Here is a 22,162-nt window from a genome sequence, read left to right as displayed (position 1 = left end):
TTTTAGTAACTTGGCATTTTTGTACGTTGAAAACGTGTTTTTTATGAGATTGAGTATACCAGTCATATACAAATTTGGATACGGCCTCAATCTTTGAGATTGCCTTCTTTTGTTCCAGTGTTCCCCTAGCCCTGTGTTTCTAGTCCTCATTCTCCTGCTTATGTACTTGCTCATTTGTTATTTAATATTTTTTTATATAAAAGCCCTGTGATTTTAGCTTGAAAACCTCTCAAGTGTTTTCTCTGCAACTCAGTACTGTGCACCAGCTTGATAAGATGGAAATGCATTCAACGTTTCTGTGCCAGTCCTCATTTTGTCCCCCTTTAATGCTACACCTCTCAAACATAGGTATTCTGGTCTGGTCATACTGTTTTGATATTTTCAGCGCCTAAAAGCCATTGCACACCAGTGTGATGTGAAAATGCCTTGAAATAATAGCTAAACATTTGCAGCTGGATTTTAACTTACTCGGAATCTTCGGAGTTTCTGCCTCTACTACATGACCTGGCAGGCTGTATCACACACTACTCTCTACGTGATAAATTCTTCCTAAAGTCTGTATGAAATGTACCTTTCACTAACGTACCCTCATAGAGGGTAATGATTTCAAACAAAAGCTTGACGGACTCCGTAGTGGGTAGCAGTAATCGCTATGCACAGGGGTGCTCCAATTGGTGATTCAGTTAGCTTGTTCTGAGCCATCAGAAATAGTGGACCACAAAAAAAAAGTGAAGAACAAACGGGGAAAAATACAAACGAGCTGCTGATTATGCAATGAAAAGCAGTAAGGTTTAAATGTTTGGAATTAAAATCTAATTTTCAACCTGATCTTTGCATTGTTGTTTTTATGATCCCATTTTCACCACGATTTATGCATTAGGCTAGTTTGCAACCAATTTTCACATGTTTTTTAATATTCAAAATAAACACAGATTTATTTGGATTCTTGGATATTTATTTTTATTTAATAAAAACCGAAAACAATGAACCTTAGCTGCAAAGAGATAAGGAACAATAATACTGCCGTCCAAAGGCTAACCGCAGTAACTACATTTTCGGTTGAAATTGAGTTATAACTAAAAATGAACTTGATATCTGTTTTATCTTGTGACAAAGTTTCAGAGTTCAATTTTGCTTTGTTTTAGAGAAAAAACTGTATAAAAATTGCAGTAACTACAAAACCCGACTCAAAACCATGGCAGACCGCAGTAAGTGAAGGTACTGCGGTCTGCTTTGGGGTCCTACCGGCCGATTTCGCGCTCTACCCATCTAAAGCCGGACACCCACCGCACGCGTAGCGACCGCGAGTGCACTATGCGCGTAACTGAAGCGTAGTTGAAGTACTGTTATTACAACGGCAGCGGGCGACGTCCTCTACACCAGATGCGAACGCGTCGCAAACCGGCGGCGAAACTTGTGCGACACAAGCGAACTGAAGCGTAGTTTTTCGCTTCTGTTCTATTTTTCGGCTTGTCGCGCGTCATGATGACCTGTTTACACACAGAAATATGTTCTAAAATGCTAGGTATACATGCTCTGATTTATATTTCATCCTCATATTAGGCTATTGGGGGTGTGTCCCTAGTTCCCTACCATATATTTTATAAGCAGCTAAAAAATACAAGCCTTTTCGCTTTTGTATTGTCCTTGCAGGGGGAAAATAACTGGAACCTGGGAAAAATGCAAACTTAGTTTCGCTATCTTATTTTGCGGAGGGGGTGGGGTAAATTTGATCTCATAAAAAACACGTTTTCAACGTACAAAAATGCCAAGTTACTAAAAAGTATTGATATCAAAATGACGCCAAGTTACGATACTACAAACAATATAGGCTATCTTGCCTCACCGAAATGACATAAGATGTATCTCAAAGCAATGCTACCCAATATTTCCTCAGTTCTTTCAAGTCACTTGGCCCTGTGTATAAGCATGCACTACATGAACAGGCCAAATATATGTGTGGATGGCTCTCTCACAGTCAAGATTGATTGAATAGGTGTGTGTATGTCCAATTTGTATTGGTATGTAGGCCTATGTATTTCGCTGCCCAGGCTTTCTGTTGCGTGAATGATAGTATGTTTCTTGGTACAAGTGTGTTCGTGAATGTGAATGTAAGATGCTGCCAGGGAAATGTCCCCATGCGGATAAAGAAGTTCTCTATGTATGTATGTACAATATGTGTTTTACATGCAGTATTTATTGTACGTAGCAAATATACAATAACTTGCACATGTACTCAAATTCAGTTCAGAAGCAAGTATAAACATGTTTTCTGGAGAAATGTGCTTCCTGTCGTTGCTCAGCAGCAGTTCTGTACATTAATTAATTTATACATTAATTTCAATGTACAATGTTCAATGTGTTCCATGAGGCAATTCGAAATATTTGTCTCTTTGATCTGACAGAAAGTTTGCATGACATTGTGAAATGGTAAGATTAGAAAACACAGGGCCAAGTGACTTGAAAGAACTGAGGAAATATTGGGTAGCATTGCTTTGAGATACATCTTATGTCATTTCGGTGAGGCAAGATAGCCTATATTGTTTGTAGTATCGTAACTTGGCGTCATTTTGATATCAATACTTTTTAGTAACTTGGCATTTTTGTACGTTGAAAACGTGTTTTTTATGAGATATCAGTTCTTTTTGCAAAGCGTTTTATTATGAGAGTGAGAAATGCGACCCTGCAAGAAACGGTTGTGGATTATGGCTATCGTTGTGTGAATCTGTACAGTCTGATGAGCGTGTACCGTTCAGCAGTTTCGGTTTGCTATATATGTAAAACAGTGGCTGTGAGATAGGATGCAGTGGCGTAAGCGTAAACGCATCAGAAACGCAGATGGAATATGGTATGTACTCACGGATTTGACGTCCATCCAACGAGCCTTGACTGACAAAATAATCAACACGCCCGTAGAATTATAACTCCCTAGGTCGCAACTTGTGTAGCCTTCTGTCCTGCTCCGTTGTCTGTTATTTCGTGGAGATGCACTATTAGTGTTTGTAAGGTTTATCCTTCTGTCCTGCTCCATTGTCTGTTATTTCGTGGAGATGCACTTTTAGTGTTTGTAAGGTTTATAAGGCATTTTGATAGGCTAATCTGCAGGTAGGAATCCTCTTCGCCGTTTTGCTAAACTAGAACCGGAAAACATGATAGTGGAGAATAGGAGCAGACGCATATGTCCCAGCAGGCTTTGCATATGAGAGAATAACAACAGTGCGGGAGAAATTAAAATGAAATTACGAAATTCCGTAGTTGAAACAATATGTTTTTAGCAGAATGGGCATGTAGGTGAAGGTTGACATGATCACGGAGTATAGTGCGAAGTAAATGGAGTGACCATGAGCGAGCTTATATTCCTTACCAAATGGTATATATAACAGTCGGTATTGAACACTGGTTGTTGAAGTGGAGGGTCAAATAACATTGCACACATTATTTACCTGTAATGTAATCTATTGCACGAATGTGTTTTTCTCATGTTCAGTGCTAGTAGTTATACTTATGAGTGAATCATGATTTTAAATGTAATGTTTTAATGCGGAGTTGCAGAACCTACATACGTAGTAATTGTGTGTAGCCTATGTGGCTAGATAGAGAAGAAGGGCGAGGTAACATGAATGTAGAAACGTGGCGTTTGCTGATATTAAGGTTTTGTATGGTAGCCAAGTGAAGAAATATAGTTAGTAGAAATGGCACAGTGGTGAACCGGTGTAACTTTTAAATAAAAGGAATACATTTGCGTCATGAAATGCATATGGGTGGCCGTGAGTGAGTGAGGTTTACCAGTCTGTAACTTCGTTAGCTAATGCCATAGCTATGCAATGCGTGAAATATCATTAGCGAACCTGCCGGTAGTTTTAAAGAAGAACACAAGCCAGTAAGCACAGAAGAGCTTCCGTTGAATCCATATGGCTTAGCAATATTGTAGCCGGTCAATAACTGAACGTACAGACGGTAAGTCATAATGCATATATCTTAGCAATATTGTAGCCGGTTAATAACTGAACGGTGAACGGCGGGTAGATATGGTGCAAAAGCAATAATTAAGAAGTAGTAGACAATTATTAGTGAGGGTCGAAGCAAGTTAAAGAAACGGGTTCCAAGCTGGGCTTGAACATGCGACCCAGTGCTCCCAAGCCTGTAACCTTACCCACTAGGCCACAGACGGATTAGCTGTTCAACCAGCGGAGTTGCGGAATGTACATAAGTACTAATTGTTTGTAGCGTATGTGGGTAGATAGAGAACAGAGCGAGGTAACATGAATGTAGAAATAGAAACGTGGCGTTTGCTGATATGAAAGTTTTGTACGGTAGCCAAGTGAAGAAATATAGTTAATAGAAATGGCACAGTGGTGAACTGGTGTAACTTTTTAATGAAAGGAATACATTTGCCGTGACTTCGTTAGCTAATGCCATAGCTATGCAATGCGTGAAATATCATTAGCAAACCTGCCGGTGGTTTTAAAGAACACAGGCCAGTAAGCACAGAAGAGCTCCCGTTGAATCCATGTGGCTTAGCAATATTGTAGCCGGTTAATAACTGAACGGTGAACGGCGGGTAAATATGGTGCAAAAGCAATAATTGATAAGTAGGCTAGTAGACAATTATTAGTGAGGGTTGAAGCAGGTTAAAGAAACGTGTTCTAAGCTGGGCTTGAACCTAGGACCCCATGTTCCCAAGACTGTAACCTTACCCACTAGGCCACAGGCGGACTAGCTGTTTGAACAGGAAATGTTTCAGAATAAAAATGTATGGGTATTTTTCGTGTGTATGCGCGTTTTTGATTGGGTCGTGTAGGGCAGATTTGGCTGGTGTTAGTGAAATGTCCAATGGGGAGACATGTTGTTAGTGGGATAGGCGGCAGGAAAAATAAGAATGAGAAGAAGAAGAAGAAGAAAGAGAAGAAGAAGAAGGAGAAAACGCAAAATCCCCTTAGTTTGGGGCTTTATTGTGTGGACATGTGAAGTTGTTTATGAATTCTGTCTGTTGAAATGGGGTCAGAATGTACAGAATTTAATGTTTTTAAGGGCTGAGTGTCTGTGGCTGTTGTGGTTATTTCTGTGGGGAACCCTGAAAAGTGCCAAACTCTCGGTGCTGTATAGGTATGGGGGCATGCCCCCGCCAAGGCGTAACTTGGCGGGATGGCATACCTGCCATCCCAATAATACACCACAGAAAGACGTAGCCTATTGAATGATGTATAAGTGAATGCACCGAGCAGAGGTTTGTTAGCTCGAGTGTTGGGAGGTAGTTTTTAACCAACCATTGCTCAGCCTATTTGACTTCTCCGATGTCTTCGTTCGCCGTGCTTTCAAAAGGGGCTTGTTAATAAAAATCAGATAATCCATAGAGTTTAAAAAAAATCTGATTTAGTGGTCTTGCCGATGAAAATGCACCTATTTTATAAATGAAGTTGTAAGCAAGCCTTTATTGCACTTGTACTTCAAAGCTTCCAGTGTTCATGGCGTTGTGGTGTTCATATCCCTTCAAGTTTAAACCGTTAAGATATCTTTTTGACGATTAACTGATTTTACTAAATCTGATCATATAAATGTTTTGAATAACAAGACGACATGGGAATTCCCAATGGTTGATTATGGATTATTTATTATTATTATGATCATTACATATTCTTCATAAAGTTGGCACGCTTGTTAACCAAGAAAATAAATTAATACAGTTTGAGATTGATTATTATGTAGGCTACGTTGCGATTTAAGCTTATGGTAATTCTTTAAAGCGTTTACTTTCTCACGTATTTACATGAGTTAACAAAATATTACCAAATTAAGAAACTGAAAAAGGTCTCTCACCAGGTATTCACTTGACCCATAATCAACAGTCGTGAACAAACGTGAAATACACGATGTAATCCCACTGCAGACTGCGAGAGCTACTAGGAATATAGAGCTTTAAGCAAGCCTTTGCGCGACACAGACGGAACCCGTGTAGACACGCGACGCGCCGCGCCGTGCTGCTTATGCGCCGTTTACGCTACGCGTGCGGTGGGTGCCCGGCGTAAATTACCTCACGCGACTGCTTATCCCAGCCGATTTCCCCCATCTAACCTCACACAACAAAGCTGCTTAAGATGGCACTATCCAGGGGAAAGAGGATAGTGGAACTGGTGTTGAAAATAAAATACCCAGGTAGGCTAAGTAACGATGACATTAAGCGTTGAGAAACTAGCAATCACATTATAAAACACCTGTCAGCCTCGCTATATATGCTGACTGACAGGCGATGTTTAGTTAGCTAGTGTTAGCTTACCTGCTCCCTGAAAGCTGTAACATTATCATCTGTAACTTCACATCATCACCGATGCCATGTCATGAACTTCAAGATTGTTTACAATCTAGCCTACGCATTGTGGATATTCGCCATGAATACGAGTGCGGAGAAAGAAGTGCATGTATCCGCAAATAATGTTGATTAAAAATGTGCACAATTTCGTACTGCAAATTAAAATGAATGTAGGCTATAAGGCCTAGGCTACTCGCTAAAACTGCCTATTTGGGGAGAGCTGGCTATATATGATCTCATAAAAAACACGTTTTCAACGTACAAAAATGCCAAGTTACTAAAAAGTATTGATATCAAAATGACGCCAAGTTACGATACTACAAACAATATAGGCTATCTTGCCTCACCGAAATGACATAAGATGTATCTCAAAGCAATGCTACCCAATATTTCCTCAGTTCTTTCAAGTCACTTGGCCCTGTGTATAAGCATGCACTACATGGACAGGCCAAACATATGTGTGGATGGCTCTCTCACAGTCAAGATTGATTGAATAGGTGTGTGTATGTCCAATTTGTATTGGTATGTAGGCCTATGTATTTCGCTGCCCAGGCTTTCTGTTGCGTGAATGATAGTATGTTTCTTGGTACAAGTGTGTTCGTGAATGTGAATGTAAGATGCTGCCAGGGAAATGTCCCCATGCGGATAAAGAAGTTCTCTATGTATGTATGTACAATATGTGTTTTACATGCAGTATTTATTGTACGTAGCAAATATACAATAACTTGCACATGTACTCAAATTCAGTTCAGAAGCAAGTATAAACATGTTTTCTGGAGAAATGTGCTTCCTGTCGTTGCTCAGCAGCAGTTCTGTACATTAATGAATTTATACATTAATTTCAATGTACAATGTTCAATGTGTTCCATGAGGCAATTCGAAATATTTGTCTCTTTGATCTGACAGAAAGTTTGCATGACATTGTGAAATGGTAAGATTAGAAAACACAGGGCCAAGTGACTTGAAAGAACTGAGGAAATATTGGGTAGCATTGCTTTGAGATACATCTTATGTCATTTCGGTGAGGCAAGATAGCCTATATTGTTTGTAGTATCGTAACTTGGCGTCATTTTGATATCAATACTTTTTAGTAACTTGGCATTTTTGTACGTTGAAAACGTGTTTTTATGAGATATCAGTTCTTTTTGCAAAGCGTTTTATTATGAGAGTGAGAAATGCGACCCTGCAAGAAACGGTTGTGGATTATGGCTATCGTTGTGTGAATCTGTACAGTCTGATGAGCGTGTACCGTTCAGCAGTTTCGGTTTGCTATATATGTAAAACAGTGGCTGTGAGAAAGGATGCAGTGGCGTAAGCGTAAACGCATCAGGAACGCAGATGGAATATGGTATGTACTCACGGATTTGACGTCCATCCAACGAGCCTTGACTGACAAAATAATCAACACGCCCGTAGAATTATAACTCCCTAGGTCGCAACTTGTGTAGCCTTCTGTCCTGCTCCGTTTTCTGTTATTTCGTGGAGATGCACTTTTAGTGTTTGTAAGGTTTATCCTTCTGTCCTGCTCCATTGTCTGTTATTTCGTGGAGATGCACTTTTAGTGTTTGTAAGGTTTATAAGGCATTTTGATAGGCTTATCTGCAGGTAGGAATCCTTTTCGCTGTTTTGCTAAACGAGAACCGGAAAACATGATAGTGGAGAATAGGAGCAGACGCATATGTCCCAGCAGGCTTTGCATATGAGAGAAAACAACAGTGTGAGAGAAATTAAAATGAAATTACGAAATTCCGTAGTTGAAACAATATGTTTTTAGCAGAATGGGCATGTAGGTGAAGGTTGACATGATCACGGAGTATAATGCGAAGTAAATGGAGTGACCATGAGCGAGCTTATATTCCTTATCAAATGGTATATATAACAGTCGGTATTGAACGCTAGTTGTTGAAGTGGAGGGTCAAATAACATTGCACGCATTATTTGCCTGTAATGTAATCTATTGCACGAATGTTTTTTTCTCATGTTCAGTGCTAGTAGTTATACTTATGAGTGAATTATGATTTTAGATGTAATGTTTTAATGCGGAGTTGCAGAACGTACACGTAGTAAGTGGCTAGATACTATGTGGCTAGATAGAGAACCGGGCGAGGTAACATGAATGTAGAAACGTGGCGTTTGCTGATATTAAGGTTTTGTACGGTAGCCAAGTGAAGAAATACAGTTAGTAGAAATGGCACAGTGGTGAACTGGTGTAACTTTTAAATAAAATGAATACATTTGCGTCATGAAATGCATATGGGTGGCCGTGAGTGAGTGAGGTTTACCAGTCTGTGACTTCGTTAGCTAATGCCATAGCTATGCAATGCGTGAAATATCATTAGCGAATCTGTCGGTGGTTTTAAAGAAGAACACAAGCCAGTAAGCACAGAAGAGCTTCCGTTGAGTCCATATGGCTTAGCAATATTGTAGCCGGTCAATAACTGAACGTACAGACGGTAAGTCATAATGCATATATCTTAGCAATATTGTAGCCGGTTAATAACTAAACGGTGAACGGCGGGTAGATATGGTGCAAAAGCAATAATTAAGAAGTAGTAGACAATTATTAGTGAGGGTCGAAGCAAGTAAAAGAAACGTGTTCCAAGCTGGGCTTGAACATACGAACCAGTGTTCCCAAGCCTGTAACCTTACCCACTAGGCCACGGTCGGATTAGCTGTTCAAACTGCGGAGTTGCAGAATGTATATAAGTAGTAATTGTGTGTAGCGTATGTGGCTAGATAGAGAACAGAGCGAGGTAACATGAATGTAGAAATAGAAACGTGGCGTTTGCTGATATGAAAGTTTTGTACGGTAGCCAAGTGAAGAAATATAGTTAGTAGAAATGGCACAGTGGTGAACTGGTGTAACTTTTTAATAAAAGGAATACATTTGCCGTGATGAAATGCATATGGGTGGTCGTGAGTGAGTTTTGGTAAAGCAAATATAGGCGTAAGAAAACGTTAGTGTAAAAGAGGAAATTATCTGCCTGAGGGCGAGTCAGGGTTCAAGCCTAAAACCGGAGGTTTACCAGTCTGTGACTTTGTTAGTGCAGCACCATGCCATACCTATGCAATGCGTGAAATATCATTAGCAAACCTGCCGGTGGTTTTAAAGAACACAGGCCAGTAAGCACAGAAGAGCTCCCGTTGAATCCATGTGGCTTAGCAATATTGTAGCCGGTTAATAACAGAACGGTGAACGGCGGGTAAATATGGTGCAAAAGCAATAATTGATAAGTAGGCTAGTAGACAATTATTAGTGAGGGTTGAAGCAGGTTAAAGAAACGTGTTCCAAGCTGGGTTTGAACCTAGGACCCCATGTTCCCAAGACTGTAACCTTACCCACTAGGCCACAGGCAGACTAGCTGTTTAAACAGGAAATGTTTCAGAGTAAAAATGCATGGGTATTTTGCGTGTGTATGCGCGTTTTTGATTGGGTCGTGTAGGTGCAGATTTGGCTGGTGTCAGTGAAATGTCCAATGGGGAGACATGTTGTTAGTGGGATAGGCGGCAGGAAAAATAAGAATGAGAAGAAGAAGAAGAAGAAGAAGAAGAAGAAGAAGAAGAAGAAGGAGAAAGCGCAAAATCCCCTTAGTTTGGGGCTTTATTGTGTGGACATGTGAAGTTGTTTATGAATTCTGTCTGTTGAAATGGGGTCAGAATGAACAGAATTTAATGTTTTTAAGGGCTGAGTGTCTGTGGCTGTTGTGGTTATTTCTGTGGGGAACCCTGAAAAGTGCCAAAGTCTCGGTGCTGTATAGGTATGGGGCATGCCCCCGCCAAGGCGTAACTTGGCGGGATGGCATACCTGCCATCCCAATAGTATTGAGTAGCCTATTTTGTGGATTAATTGTATTGATGCTCAAGGAAAATCAGGGAAGTTTCTGCCACTGCTTAGTGATTAAAACGGATTTTTCTAAATCGCATTTATCATTTAATCTCCCTAACACAATGCGAAGAAGCTGTGTGACACTTTCCAATTGATTAGTCAGATCGTTTGCTAATCATGCTTGCTAATCACTGAAAATTAATTAAAACTGTTTGCGATCAATGATTAGTTTAAAGGAAAGTTTTGCGCCCCACCAATTTTCAGCTCACTAGTCGCCGCTGTTTAAAACATGTAATATAATAAACAAATTTTACTGTGATTCAGTGTAGCATTGTATTTATTGATTGTGTGAAATAGTAAAGACAAGGATAATTAAAATTATTAATGCGATTGTCATCAAGGCAACAACAGTGGTGGCGGAAGAAATTGAAAGATGATGATGCAAAGTTTAATTGATAGGAAAACAATTATCTAGATAGGTGAATAAGTAAAAAAGTGAAATGAAATGATATTAAGACTAAAATATGACGTCTAAAATTCTCAATTTGTCCAGACTTAATTAAACATGCACAAATCCAAGTAGAGTTGTTAAATATTGTTAAATACAATTATAACAAAATCAGTGTCAAAATAGTTTCTGTTCACTGAAAACACAATATAAAAGCTGAGAACATTGTAGTTACTGCACTTTGCTTTTGCATTGCTCTTAGAACCATTTAAGGCAATGCAAAGGCAGAGTGCAGTAACTACATTTTTCAGGTCAAAGGTCAAATCAGCATGGTTTTTGGGCATAAAAATTACCTCATGAATACATGTACAATTAGTGCAATATCACTGATATACCTATAACCCATTTGGCTGGCCAGTTAAAATACTTTAAAGCCATTTTTCTCAGTTTTACCCTTTGCATAGTTACTGCTGTTAGGCTTTGTAGGGCAGAATAGTTCTTTCTCCATGGGAATTAATTAAATATGGGATGTTAATATTTGGCAGCATGCCTGCTCTATATGTCGAGCAGCCAGAAAAACACAAGGCACTAAACATAAAGAAATACACTCTAAATAAGTCATCTTTGTGATCTTCCACAAAAACGAAGTCTATTATATTCTTCCACACTCAAACAGGGCCAAGTTATTGTGTCCCTCAAGGATCAATAATTGGACCCTTGTTATTCCTTATTTATATGAATGACTTTACTGCTGTGTCTTACATACCCATTTGATTTTATCTCACAAAAACTTTGATTCACTAATTATGAGGCCAATTGTGGCATGGTAAAATTTTCTGAATGGTCAGACAAATAAGTTGTTTAAATATTTTTAAAAATCAAACTTTATTATATTACTGGGTAAGAATAAAATATACTGCAGATCAAGTGCTATGATTTAAGTGCTTTTCATTTTATGCTGACAGCTGTATACTGTTTTGATTCTACCCTTAATAAGGCTCATTAGAAACTGCAGCATGTTTTTAATCTTGTGCAGGCTCAGTTTTTCCACCTGAAACTTGTTCTGGATGCTGAAAAAGCCAAGTTTATGGTTTTATTGAATAGTACTGTACGTAGGCTACACATCATTAAACCAAAGTATTATCACTTCACAAGGCCAATCTATTGAGCCTGTAACAGCCTATACTTAGGTTTCTTTCTTGATGATCAGCGGTCTTTTAACTATCACTTCCAACATCTGATTAAGAAACGCAAGTTGAGTTTTTACTTTAGAAATAAATCGAGTTTCTCTTTAAATGTACATTTGTCAAAGCTACCTTATTGCCAGTTCGTGATTATGGTAACCTGTGTTACTATCGTCTTCACATGATAAGACACAGTGTGTCATGGAGCCCTGTGATTTATCACAAGTAGAAGCCTCACTCATCATTGCTCACTGTACTCAGTGTTTGGGTGGCTCGCCCTATCCATGCATCGACTTAGCCACAGGTATGTTTTCATTTATAAGACAATTTTGTGAATTCTTCTGAGCTACCTTTCTTGTTATTTGACCCAGAATTAGAGTGCATACCAGTAAGGATAACAGATACTTTGATAAAAAAAAGTTTCCTACTGTCCGTACTGAGTTAGGTAAAAAGGCTTTTAACTTCTCTGCACTATCTGCTCGGAATAGCTTGCCGAGGGAGGTTCGGCTCACAGACCTGGTTACTATCTGAGAATTTAAATCAGTTATAAAAAGCAGAGAACTTCATGCAATTGGTCACTACGACTGTTTCTGAACGTATTATGTTTTTATCTGTATTGTACTATTGATTTTATGTAATTTATTCGTGTGGTTGGGTATCTAAGTGTGTGTGAAACAGGGCATTGCTGTGAAAGAACATACAGGCTCAGTCAACCTACCCTGTATAAATAAAGCTTAAATAAATAAGAGAATAGTAATTAGCAGCCAGCCGAGTCAGGCAGAGGAGTGAGGCTATGTATATATTGGGGCAAACAGCCACACTTTTGGGGGGAGAGTGGTAAAGTCAAGCTATGCTAACAGACACCAGCAGATTCATGTTCAAATTAAGAAACGCTAGGTGGTTTACCACATTCAAGTTTCTAAAATGGTTTCTTGACGTCAAGAAAACTGTTCGCTTAACAGTTTAAAATAGATATGACAACTGAGTCAATGGAAAATTAGGGCCAACAGTCACAGACAACCAGAAAGAATGAGATATAAACACTTTTTTAAAAAATGTGTGCGTATTTGTGTCTTCAATTGACTAATATGAATTTCAATGCTCAACATTTATGACTGTGCACACTCTGCCCCAGTACCACTACAAGTCGAGAAAAATATTTACCTCTTGGCGGTAGCACCATCAACACCTGGGTATACCACAGCCAGTTTTTTGCAACTTACATGCCCACCCCACGTCCATGCTTCCGGATGAGTGTCGCCATTTATATGAGCTGTTTATCTTAATCCATTAATTAAATTACAATTAAAATCCATAGGCCTACTTCTATTTTAAAATATCAAATAAGCCTAAATGCAAAATGGGTAGACTGCCACACGTAACTTAGTCATTCAGAGCTCCACACAAACTAACCAAGAATAACCTTGTTTAACCCCTTTACACAAACAAGCGTTTTCTAATGGTCTCTTGACATTTATATGTAATAAAAATATAATCTAACATAAAAATGGCCAACTCCAGCATTAACCTCCCTTACAATGATGCACATTGCAGTAATTGATGTGTTCTAATATTTAAGTAATATACGGTAACACAAGAGGTCTTCAGGCAAGAGTGAGCTGATAGGTACAATCTGAGAGCTGGGAGCTGGGATAGCGAGCTATGAGGTGCGAGCTCAGATCAGGAAACTGGGAGCTGGGAGCTCGGCTCTAGGTGCAAGCTTGGAGCTACGAGCTCACAGCTCACACTTTAGGATTGAACTCTTACTAAAATAATTTGTGGATACTATTTTGTTTTCCCTACGTTCCACTGTTGTAATAAAAAATAGATTCCACAAGCTCATTTAAAAGTGACAATGATCTCTTGATTATGCTGCTCTTTAATACGCTGTGCAGGTGTTCTTACCTGTGTGCTGAGCTCCTGGGCTGTTGAGTGAGGTCTGGCCCAGTGTGCTGTACACATCTTGGTCTGGACAGGCCAGGTCAGTGTATATACCCTCTGAATCTTTGGAGACTAATGCTGCCATTTCTGACAACTGCTGCTAGTGCTCCGTCCAGTATTTCTTTTTATATATTTTCTGTCACTGTGGTCTGTGGTACTTGAGCAGAAAGAGGAAATCGCATTGAGAGATCAGGAAGCTGATCAGGGCTTGACATTAATACCGCCCCCCCCCCACCCCCCCCACCCCCCTTCGCAAATGTGGGTAGAATTCAGCAATGGTGTGTAAATTGTTCACTTACTAGGCGCATTACCAGGTGACCTTCCAGTAGCTTTTATCCAAAGCGCTTTACAGTTGATGCCTCATATTCACCAGAGCAATTAGGGGTTAGGTGTCTTGCTCAGGGACACTTCGACATGCCCAGGGCGGGGGATTAAAACGGCAACCCTCTGACTGCCAGACAATTGCTCTTTCCTCCTGAGCTATGTCGCCCCTCGCCCTAAAAAAAATTTATTTTTTAAATTTTCTATTAAAAAATTATTGTAGTTTACAAAAGCCATCTGAAATAGTTAAATCAATTTGTGGTGATACTACATGATACTACAACTCCCATGAATGATGGGTGCACTCTGTGTGCTCATTCCATTGGCCATCTACTTCACCCCTCTCTTGCTTCCTCAGTGGGAGAAGGTGAACTCAACCAAAACCAAACAGCCAAACATGGCACTGTATATCCAAATGTGTGTAGGCGATAGCTATACTCATTGCAGCTTCAAAGTGTTTGTTTTGTGACACTCCACACAAGTGGAGAGCGATTCAAGTTCTCCAGTTCTCATTGGGAAACGGAGAGCTGACAATAATTGCAGCATCAGACACAGAAAACAGCAATGGTTCAGTAAAGGAGCATGAACGTTATGCAAATGAAAAAAATGCAAAAGATGGAAAAAAAGAAAAAAGTTCTAAAGAGATTGTGATTACAGCTGGTCTGATTATTCGTTTTACACAGGTTTATAGTCACAATATGAGAGCACTAATTAGATATTTCCAGTTTTTCGTATTTTAGAATACACTCATGAGACATGATGAAATCACACATCAATCTGAACAATCTTTTCTGAGATTGTTTTCCATCTTGTTGATCCTGCGATAACACAATTAAAATGCCTTTCTCCTGCTCCAGATGTTACACATGATATAGCATAGAAAACTATGCTACAGATCCAGGGCCAGGATTAAGTAGCAGCTTAGAATGTACAAGAAGCCGAAGTGCCAGCTTTGTGATCACCAATAAACAACAAATAAAACAGCATCATGTAAACATCTGCATATTTCTTAAAAAACAGAGTATTTCTAAAAATAAAAAAGATGTGATCTGATAATAACGAGGACCTTCTTTCAGTTGGTTTGTGTTTGCATTTTTTCATGGTTTGCACTCTTCTTGAATATCTGTCTTCCATTGTTTCACGCGTCATGTAAATTTTTTAATCACACTCATCCTATCTTGGGTTTTTTCCATCTATTTTACACTCAGCCACAAGGTAGCAGTGTTACTTTTCAGTTTATGAGTACAAAAGAAAGAAATGGTAAAAATGATAAACATAATGGCATTTCTTCCTTTCTAAACGTGAACACTAGATGCATAAATAATATACTTTCACATATAATATTCACAATATTTTAACTAAAATTACAGTTTTTTACAATTGCTAACAAGCGTTTAACTATACTTAAGATACTTTTTCTAAACTCTTGACACAGCAACACACCTACATCACACAATTAGCCAAATAGTTAATTTTCTGTCATGTTCTGTGGTTTGTCTGTGTTTCCCTTTTTGGGCCGCCAGATGGCGGCACTTCAGTTTTTAGTTCTGTCCTTTTACCCCGTCTAATTGTATTATTGTTTTCAATTATTCTATTATTGTTTTTGGGTTGTCTCGCTTTCCCTTCCCTCTCTGTGGCCTGATTGTTCATTGTGCCCTCCTGTGTCTCGTCAGTGTCGTGTCTATTTAAGTTCCCTTCTTCCATGACTCAGGTGCTGGATCCTTTTGTGTGTGCGTTACGGATTGTCTTTCGGTATGTGCTCCCTCGTGAACTTGTGACTCGGTGTTTTGCCCTCAGTGTTTTCTACCCTGCCCGTGCTCTGTTTTTCCATTGTTTTTGAATTTCTGCCTGAGTTCTGTTTTTTGCCTGGTTTTGTTTTTCTGGATCTTCCTTATTTTGCGTTTCAAGACCTCTTGCTTAGTCCAGTTTTGAGACTTGCCCTGCGTGGCTGTGTTTTTGTTCTCCTTTGTCTTTTGTTATTAAAAGCAAAATTCTCAGTTTGGATTTTCCCCTTTGGTTTTTGAGTATTTTTCTCTGCGTTTGGGTCCATTCCCTCGCCCCCCAACCTGACAATTTTCTGCTCAAAAGCACATTATGTTCATTAAATACCAACCATACATTTCAAAATGCAAAACAACTTTCTCTACATACACTAACTCTATTAAAACAAGGCAAACCCGACTCAATATCAAATCATTCTGTCAGCACGTTTTCTATCGAAGAGGAACATCTAGTCAATCATAGCACAACGACTTTCAAAATACTAAGTTGATGGCATTACAAAAACTGCATTACTTTTCATGTTTCAGTTCTACCTGCATACAATAGACAATATGAAATCCATTGTTTTTTGTAATTTGGTTGTCACGGTACGGGTGCTGGGACCCAGGTGCAGAGTGGAAAAAAAACACGAAACTCAAAAGGGAGAAAATTAACAAAGACTTTACTTACAGAAAGGAAGGCAAACAAACAGGGAACAGAAAGGACACGAAGGGCAAAAACACAAACTCAAAAAATATCTAAATAAAACAGAAAACAAGAGGAACTCACAAACATGGGCAGGGCAGAACACAGGCAGGTAGAGGACAAGGGCAGGTCAAACAAAACACAAATCAGGAACAAAATACAGGCAGGTACATACGGTTTTCAAACAGAATTCAGGAACAAACACAAGAAGGCAGGTACATGAAAGTCAGGAAACAAACACAAGTCAGAACAAACGCAACTCGGGGACAAACACAAGTGAGAACAAACGCAGGCAGGTAAATACGGTTTGCAAACAGAGATTGGAAACAAACACAAGGAACCAGCACCCGAGTCAAGGGAACAGAGAACTTAAATAGACAGGGGTAACAAGACACAGGTGAACTCAAAAACAATCAAACCAGAAGGAGGGGATAACAAGACACAGGTGAACTCAAAAAACAATCAAACCAGAAGGAGGGGAAAAGACACAGGTGGGAACAATGATGGGATAACGAGACAATGAAACAATCATACAATTAACAGGGGGGGAGCAGGACACAAAACAGAAGTGCCGCCATCTGGCGGCCCAACAGGGGAAACACAGACAGGAAAACAGGACCATGACAGGTTTCCTTTTACTGTGAACCACTCTACATTTTTTGGTTGAGTGTCAAATGTGTGCATTTGGCAATATACTATCTATAAAAGTGAATGAGTCATCTTTACTTTATAGAATGTAGTAGAAAAAAATTGTAAGAGACAGAAATGCTGCAGTAAAAGCTTTATTAGCAACATGGATGTTTTGTTGATCACTGGCAGCAATTTCAACATACATGCCCTTTGGTTCCAAATGTGTAAAAAAAAATACACAATTACAGTAAATCAGCTATTTCTCAATGTTTCAATGATCTGTTCATTCAAAAATGCTTATCAGCTGTTTCAATGTAGCTTTTGAGCTGCTGTTGTTGCAGAAGTAGAGGCTTTGTACTATATTTAAGGTTTTGAACATTAGGTTTTCATTTCTGCCATGCTGTGTGCAAGCATTTGTAAATAAGACAAGAAAGGTCCATAATTTTGGTATTGGGTAAGCTTGTATGTAAAGAAACTTTAAGCATTTTAGAAATGTGTTAATTGACTGCATATTCTGTGAAAGCAACATGAATTGTGTTAATGGTATGGTCCACAACAGACGGATGTTGTGCTAATTGTGTTTAGAGTTTTGAAAATGTGACTACAGATTGGACAAAAGGATGTTAGCGATTGTAAAAAACTGTAACAACATTACACATAAGTATGCACCTGACATAACTATGAGTACAAAGTTAATATGTCAGAGTGGCAAAGTAATGTTGGTTAAGTGAAACAATACAAGCCATCAATGAACTCACCAGAGCATTTAGAATTTTTATCAATGTATACTGAATAAAAATTTCCCTTTTTGTGTGTTGAGAGAGAGAGTGTGTGTATGCGTGTATGTGTGTGAATGTGTGTGTGTGCGTGTGTGTGTGCGCGCGCGCGTATACACACTGTGTTTAATTTATTAAATGTGTAATTTACTGTACATTTAGTAAAATTGTAACAGCATTCAAGGGGACTCACTTCTCTCGGGTTGATTTGGACTGTTTCATGACATCAAGTGACATCATGAGTTATATCACAGTTAGCCTAGGATCCTACATAAGCATGTTTCATGCACCCTTTATAATGTTTAGCCATTAGCCAGGTGATATTGTTGGTTATGTCACATTTGGCATAATGTTGTAAAAGAAGATGTTTTGCCACTATTCATGAAGCACAACATTTGCGTATAGATGAAGCCATTATGTCAAGTTTATGAAAGCATTATATATACTACGTTAAGCTTTTATTTTAACTTCCTTTAAAGTGTGAAAGTCACCACTTCTAAGGAAAGTTGTGCTGGTTGCCAATAAAATTAGAAAACTGTAGCTGAACTGCACCATTTCTCAGATTATCCTGTTATTATCTGCTCATGTTGAAGTGATGAGGAACAAATGATTACAAAGACAAAAAAAGCTGAAATTGAAGCAGAATATTTCAGCAGCAAACTAACATTCAGAATAACGAAAACTTTACTTGACACAGTTTAATACATTTTTAATTTGTCTTTAAACATGCATGGAATATAATTTTTAGTACTTTATCAGTTTGGTATTTATGAGTATTAATGTAGCATTTACACACACTCTTAGCTTGTGGACTTGCTTCTGCGATACAGCCAGATTGTGATTAAGGTAACACAGGGAACCACATAAGGTTAAATTCAACATTACTCCTTACATTTGACTATCAATTGCAACAAGGACTATAAAGCAAGGATATTACTTGTAAGTCAGAGTTGAGGATAAATGTTTATTGAATTTAAGTCATAGAGTCACATACCACTTGTTTACTTGTGGGTACATGTGGCTTATGTCTTTAGGACACAGCCTCTGTTTGGAGAGCCTTTATGAGATAGTGAGTAAGTAGGTACTGAGAGCACTTTCTATTAGCTCATACTTTCACACAATGGGCCTCATTTATCAAGCAACATACGAACAAAATTTCTCGTAATTCCTTTGTACCAACATTTACACATGAAAACTGGGATTTATCAAAGTTTTCGGGAGTCCAACTTGTTCAGACGTGTGAAGGAAATTTACGAAAACCTGAGACCACACGCAGAGTGTGTGTAAACTCCGCAGTTCGTCTTTTAACTTGAATTTTACACTTTTATTGATGAAATTGGTCATTAAATGGGCTTCTTTGTCTACGTATTTTGTCATGAAATATTGAAATATCATAAAGAAAGATAAATTATAAAGAAACTAACATAAATTGGTTGCGAATACTATTTTAATTAAGTAAAACAAAAATGTTTGAAATGAGTAATAGCATTACAAAGAGTTGCTATGATTTCATAATTGCAGTTTTGTTTTTTAAATAATTGATGAGAAATACTATTTAAATGGCCAAAATGCTGTTAAGTCCAAGCTTGCAATGGCGGACCTTGCACTATTAGAGGATTTGGCGAGAGCACTTCGGCGAGATCGCATTTTCAGGGACCGGTGTGACTTTTTTGCCGAGGATGACGAGTGGCTCATGAGTCGGTTCCAATTCCCTAGAACCCTTCTAAATTGAGCAACATCGTAGAGCCAGACTTAACGAGGCAAACAAGAAGATCTTATGCCATTCCAACACATGTGTTACCCGCTGAAGCAGTGGTTGATGACCCCACTGGCCGACCCCCTGTCACCGCGTGAGGTATGCTACAATGAGGCGACCGCGAACGCGCTTCCAATTTACGACTGATTGGGATTTATCAACATACACACGAGAATAAGACTGAAACTAAGTGCCTCCGAACATTTGATAAATGCGGCGGCAGTTGTTAGTTTGTATAATTTTACGGGGAAACTTATGTGCATATTTACGAAATCATTGATAAATGAGGCCCAATGAACACATTTGCTTTTTTAGCAGTGACTGCTGTTCTCTATTTCAATTTAAATTTACAGTATCACAACAGCAAGATGAGGACCATTTCAAATGTATTGTTTTTGATTTTTTATACTTACAATATGTCCATAGAACCAATAATGTAATAGCTTAAATCTACTCTGCATGTACAGTCATTTCAATGCATTTAATAAAGCTTAGTCTCACAGATACATTTCTAGTAAAGACAGCAGTATGTATGTTCCATATATTCCCAACAAAAACGGTAACATTGTGGTCTGCTTATTGGTCCTGTGTTTGACTGTCAAACCAGGCATGGTCAACGGCCTCTCACAAGATGAGAGAATCAAAAACATACAATGATAAAAAATGGTTTAGGGGAGCAGAGCATTAGTCTCACAGATGAAATAATGGTCATAAGAACAGTGAGAAGCATTCCATGCATTCACATTAGGGGCAATCATGGCACAACCAAATTTATTTTTACCATCTGACTTTCCTTTCCCCCAGGATCTGTAAAGGAAGCAAAGACACAGATGCTCTATTTCTCTGCTGTTTGCTACGGAGATACAGTGACTCCTTCTCATTCTCTGTCTATTGCCATCTATGAGAGAGTTCAGACAGCGGAAATATATCTTGTTGGAAGACAATTCTGGATTAACTGTACTCAGTAAATCAACCTCATCGTACAAACAGAACAATATTAAAGATAACCAGAAACATACCCAGTGACATATTTCACTGCAGTAACATAAACCTTAGACTGGCTACCATCAGAGGAGCATTCATATTTCTGATCTGCCAAGATGTTGTTTAAAATTATACATGATTGTACTGAGCTACAGCATGAGCCACACCCCACTGATAAATGCGATTCACCCATAGTGGTGATATTGAACACGTTAGATTGTAAGAACCAACACAAGATGAGATATAATTACATAATTACATTTACAGTGGCTTCTTATGAATGCATGTTGTCAGTTTTATCTCCACACAATCATTCACAATTATTTTACAGAGCCTTAACTGTTCCTTTTCACTCTCTATAATCACCAGGTCAGCTCCCCATTTAACGCAGTCACTGCGACTGTCTTTCCAGCTCTTCATCTCATTAGAGAAGTAGTAACACTTTGAAGAGAACTGCGCCCAGCCCTGTAGACAGCGGTTAGACACATTGCCTGTACAGAATGAACAAGCAGCAGACTCTGAGAATGATCTTTTCATATGTAACAGTGTAAAAGTAAATGCTTTCCTGCAGATGGACAACAGAGTAGCACCACTCACTGTGAACTGGAGGGACAGTACTGCTACAAAAAGAGGAGTTTCTTAATTACTTCATTGTACTTACTCTGTAGCTGGACTTTCTATGTATTCATGCTGCTGCAATTGCTTCTGAGCTCCTCCAGATCTCTCTCCAACATTGAATAGTTATCTGATAGACTTGCATCTAATACACAAGGGGAAATGCATTCCTTAGGATAAATAAGTATCGATTAAGGAGTTTTACAGAATTTCACCTCAGTATGATACAGACTACTGTGCTAACCTGTGGAAACAGAAGCTTAAGCCCATAGGTTGACCACATCATTTGTTAAGTTTGTGAACTGTGAATGAATAAATTTAGGCAAACTAGGAAAAAAGTTTTTAAAGATTTTTAATTTGTGTTGTTAAGTCAATGTATTAATTTACGCAGTTCTAGAGAATTATGGACAATCTTTTTGTTTGTTTGGGCTTTATAAGAATATTGCAGTATAAATTTAACAATGTGAATGAAAAAAAATATATATACAGATGGGTGACAATATGTAAATATTGTAATATAGGTATAAATTATGTAAGATTTTTATGTATGTAATTTTTTTCTAGGCAAATTTCAAAGTAAAAACTACAATGTTGAATGGATTTTGAAAAAAAATAATGATCAACAATGATCAGGGCATCAACATCACATTATTAGCTCTTATGTAGTAACTAATTTATTACTTAAAAACATTTATTTTTCTTAAAATAGAATCTACATCAATAGCTGGGTGAAAACAGAGGGGATTGCCCAAAAGCCCAAAAGTTAATCCCATTATATGATATTCATTTTTAAAATGACAGAACAGATCTGTTTTTTACTTTAAAATGACATTTTACCAGGATCACAGTAAAGAGACACAGATAGTTACTCACAGAGGAGACACAGGACTACTGTGGCAGCCAATACG

General features: G+C 38.5%; 2 protein-coding genes across 10 annotated transcripts in view; both read right to left on the bottom strand.

Annotated features, from left to right (window-relative positions):
- The window catches only part of LOC135247811 (CD209 antigen-like protein A), a 190,285-nt gene that overhangs the window by 43,254 nt on the left and 124,869 nt on the right, over positions 1-22,162 (bottom strand). The window contains exon 1 of one of the 7 annotated variants that reach the window (XM_064321687.1): positions 13,671-13,934. The exons of the other annotated variants lie outside the window; for them this stretch is intronic. Coding sequence (XP_064177757.1) covers positions 13,671-13,791 — 121 coding nt within the window. The 5' untranslated portion in view covers positions 13,792-13,934. Of the gene's footprint in view, positions 1-13,670; positions 13,935-22,162 lie in introns of those variants that run through there. 7 annotated transcript variants of the gene reach the window in all.
- The window catches only part of LOC135247812 (C-type lectin domain family 6 member A-like), a 106,618-nt gene that overhangs the window by 24,212 nt on the left and 60,244 nt on the right, over positions 1-22,162 (bottom strand). The window contains exon 6 of one of the 3 annotated variants that reach the window (XM_064321693.1): positions 18,490-20,462. The exons of the other annotated variants lie outside the window; for them this stretch is intronic. Coding sequence (XP_064177763.1) covers positions 20,324-20,462 — 139 coding nt within the window. The 3' untranslated portion in view covers positions 18,490-20,323. Of the gene's footprint in view, positions 1-18,489; positions 20,463-22,162 lie in introns of those variants that run through there. 3 annotated transcript variants of the gene reach the window in all.

Source organism: Anguilla rostrata, chromosome 2 (assembly GCF_018555375.3).
Source record: "Anguilla rostrata isolate EN2019 chromosome 2, ASM1855537v3, whole genome shotgun sequence".
Lineage (NCBI taxonomy): Eukaryota > Metazoa > Chordata > Actinopteri > Anguilliformes > Anguillidae > Anguilla > Anguilla rostrata.
Note: the sequence above shows the minus strand (reverse complement) of the source record. Positions and strands in the feature narration are given on the sequence as shown.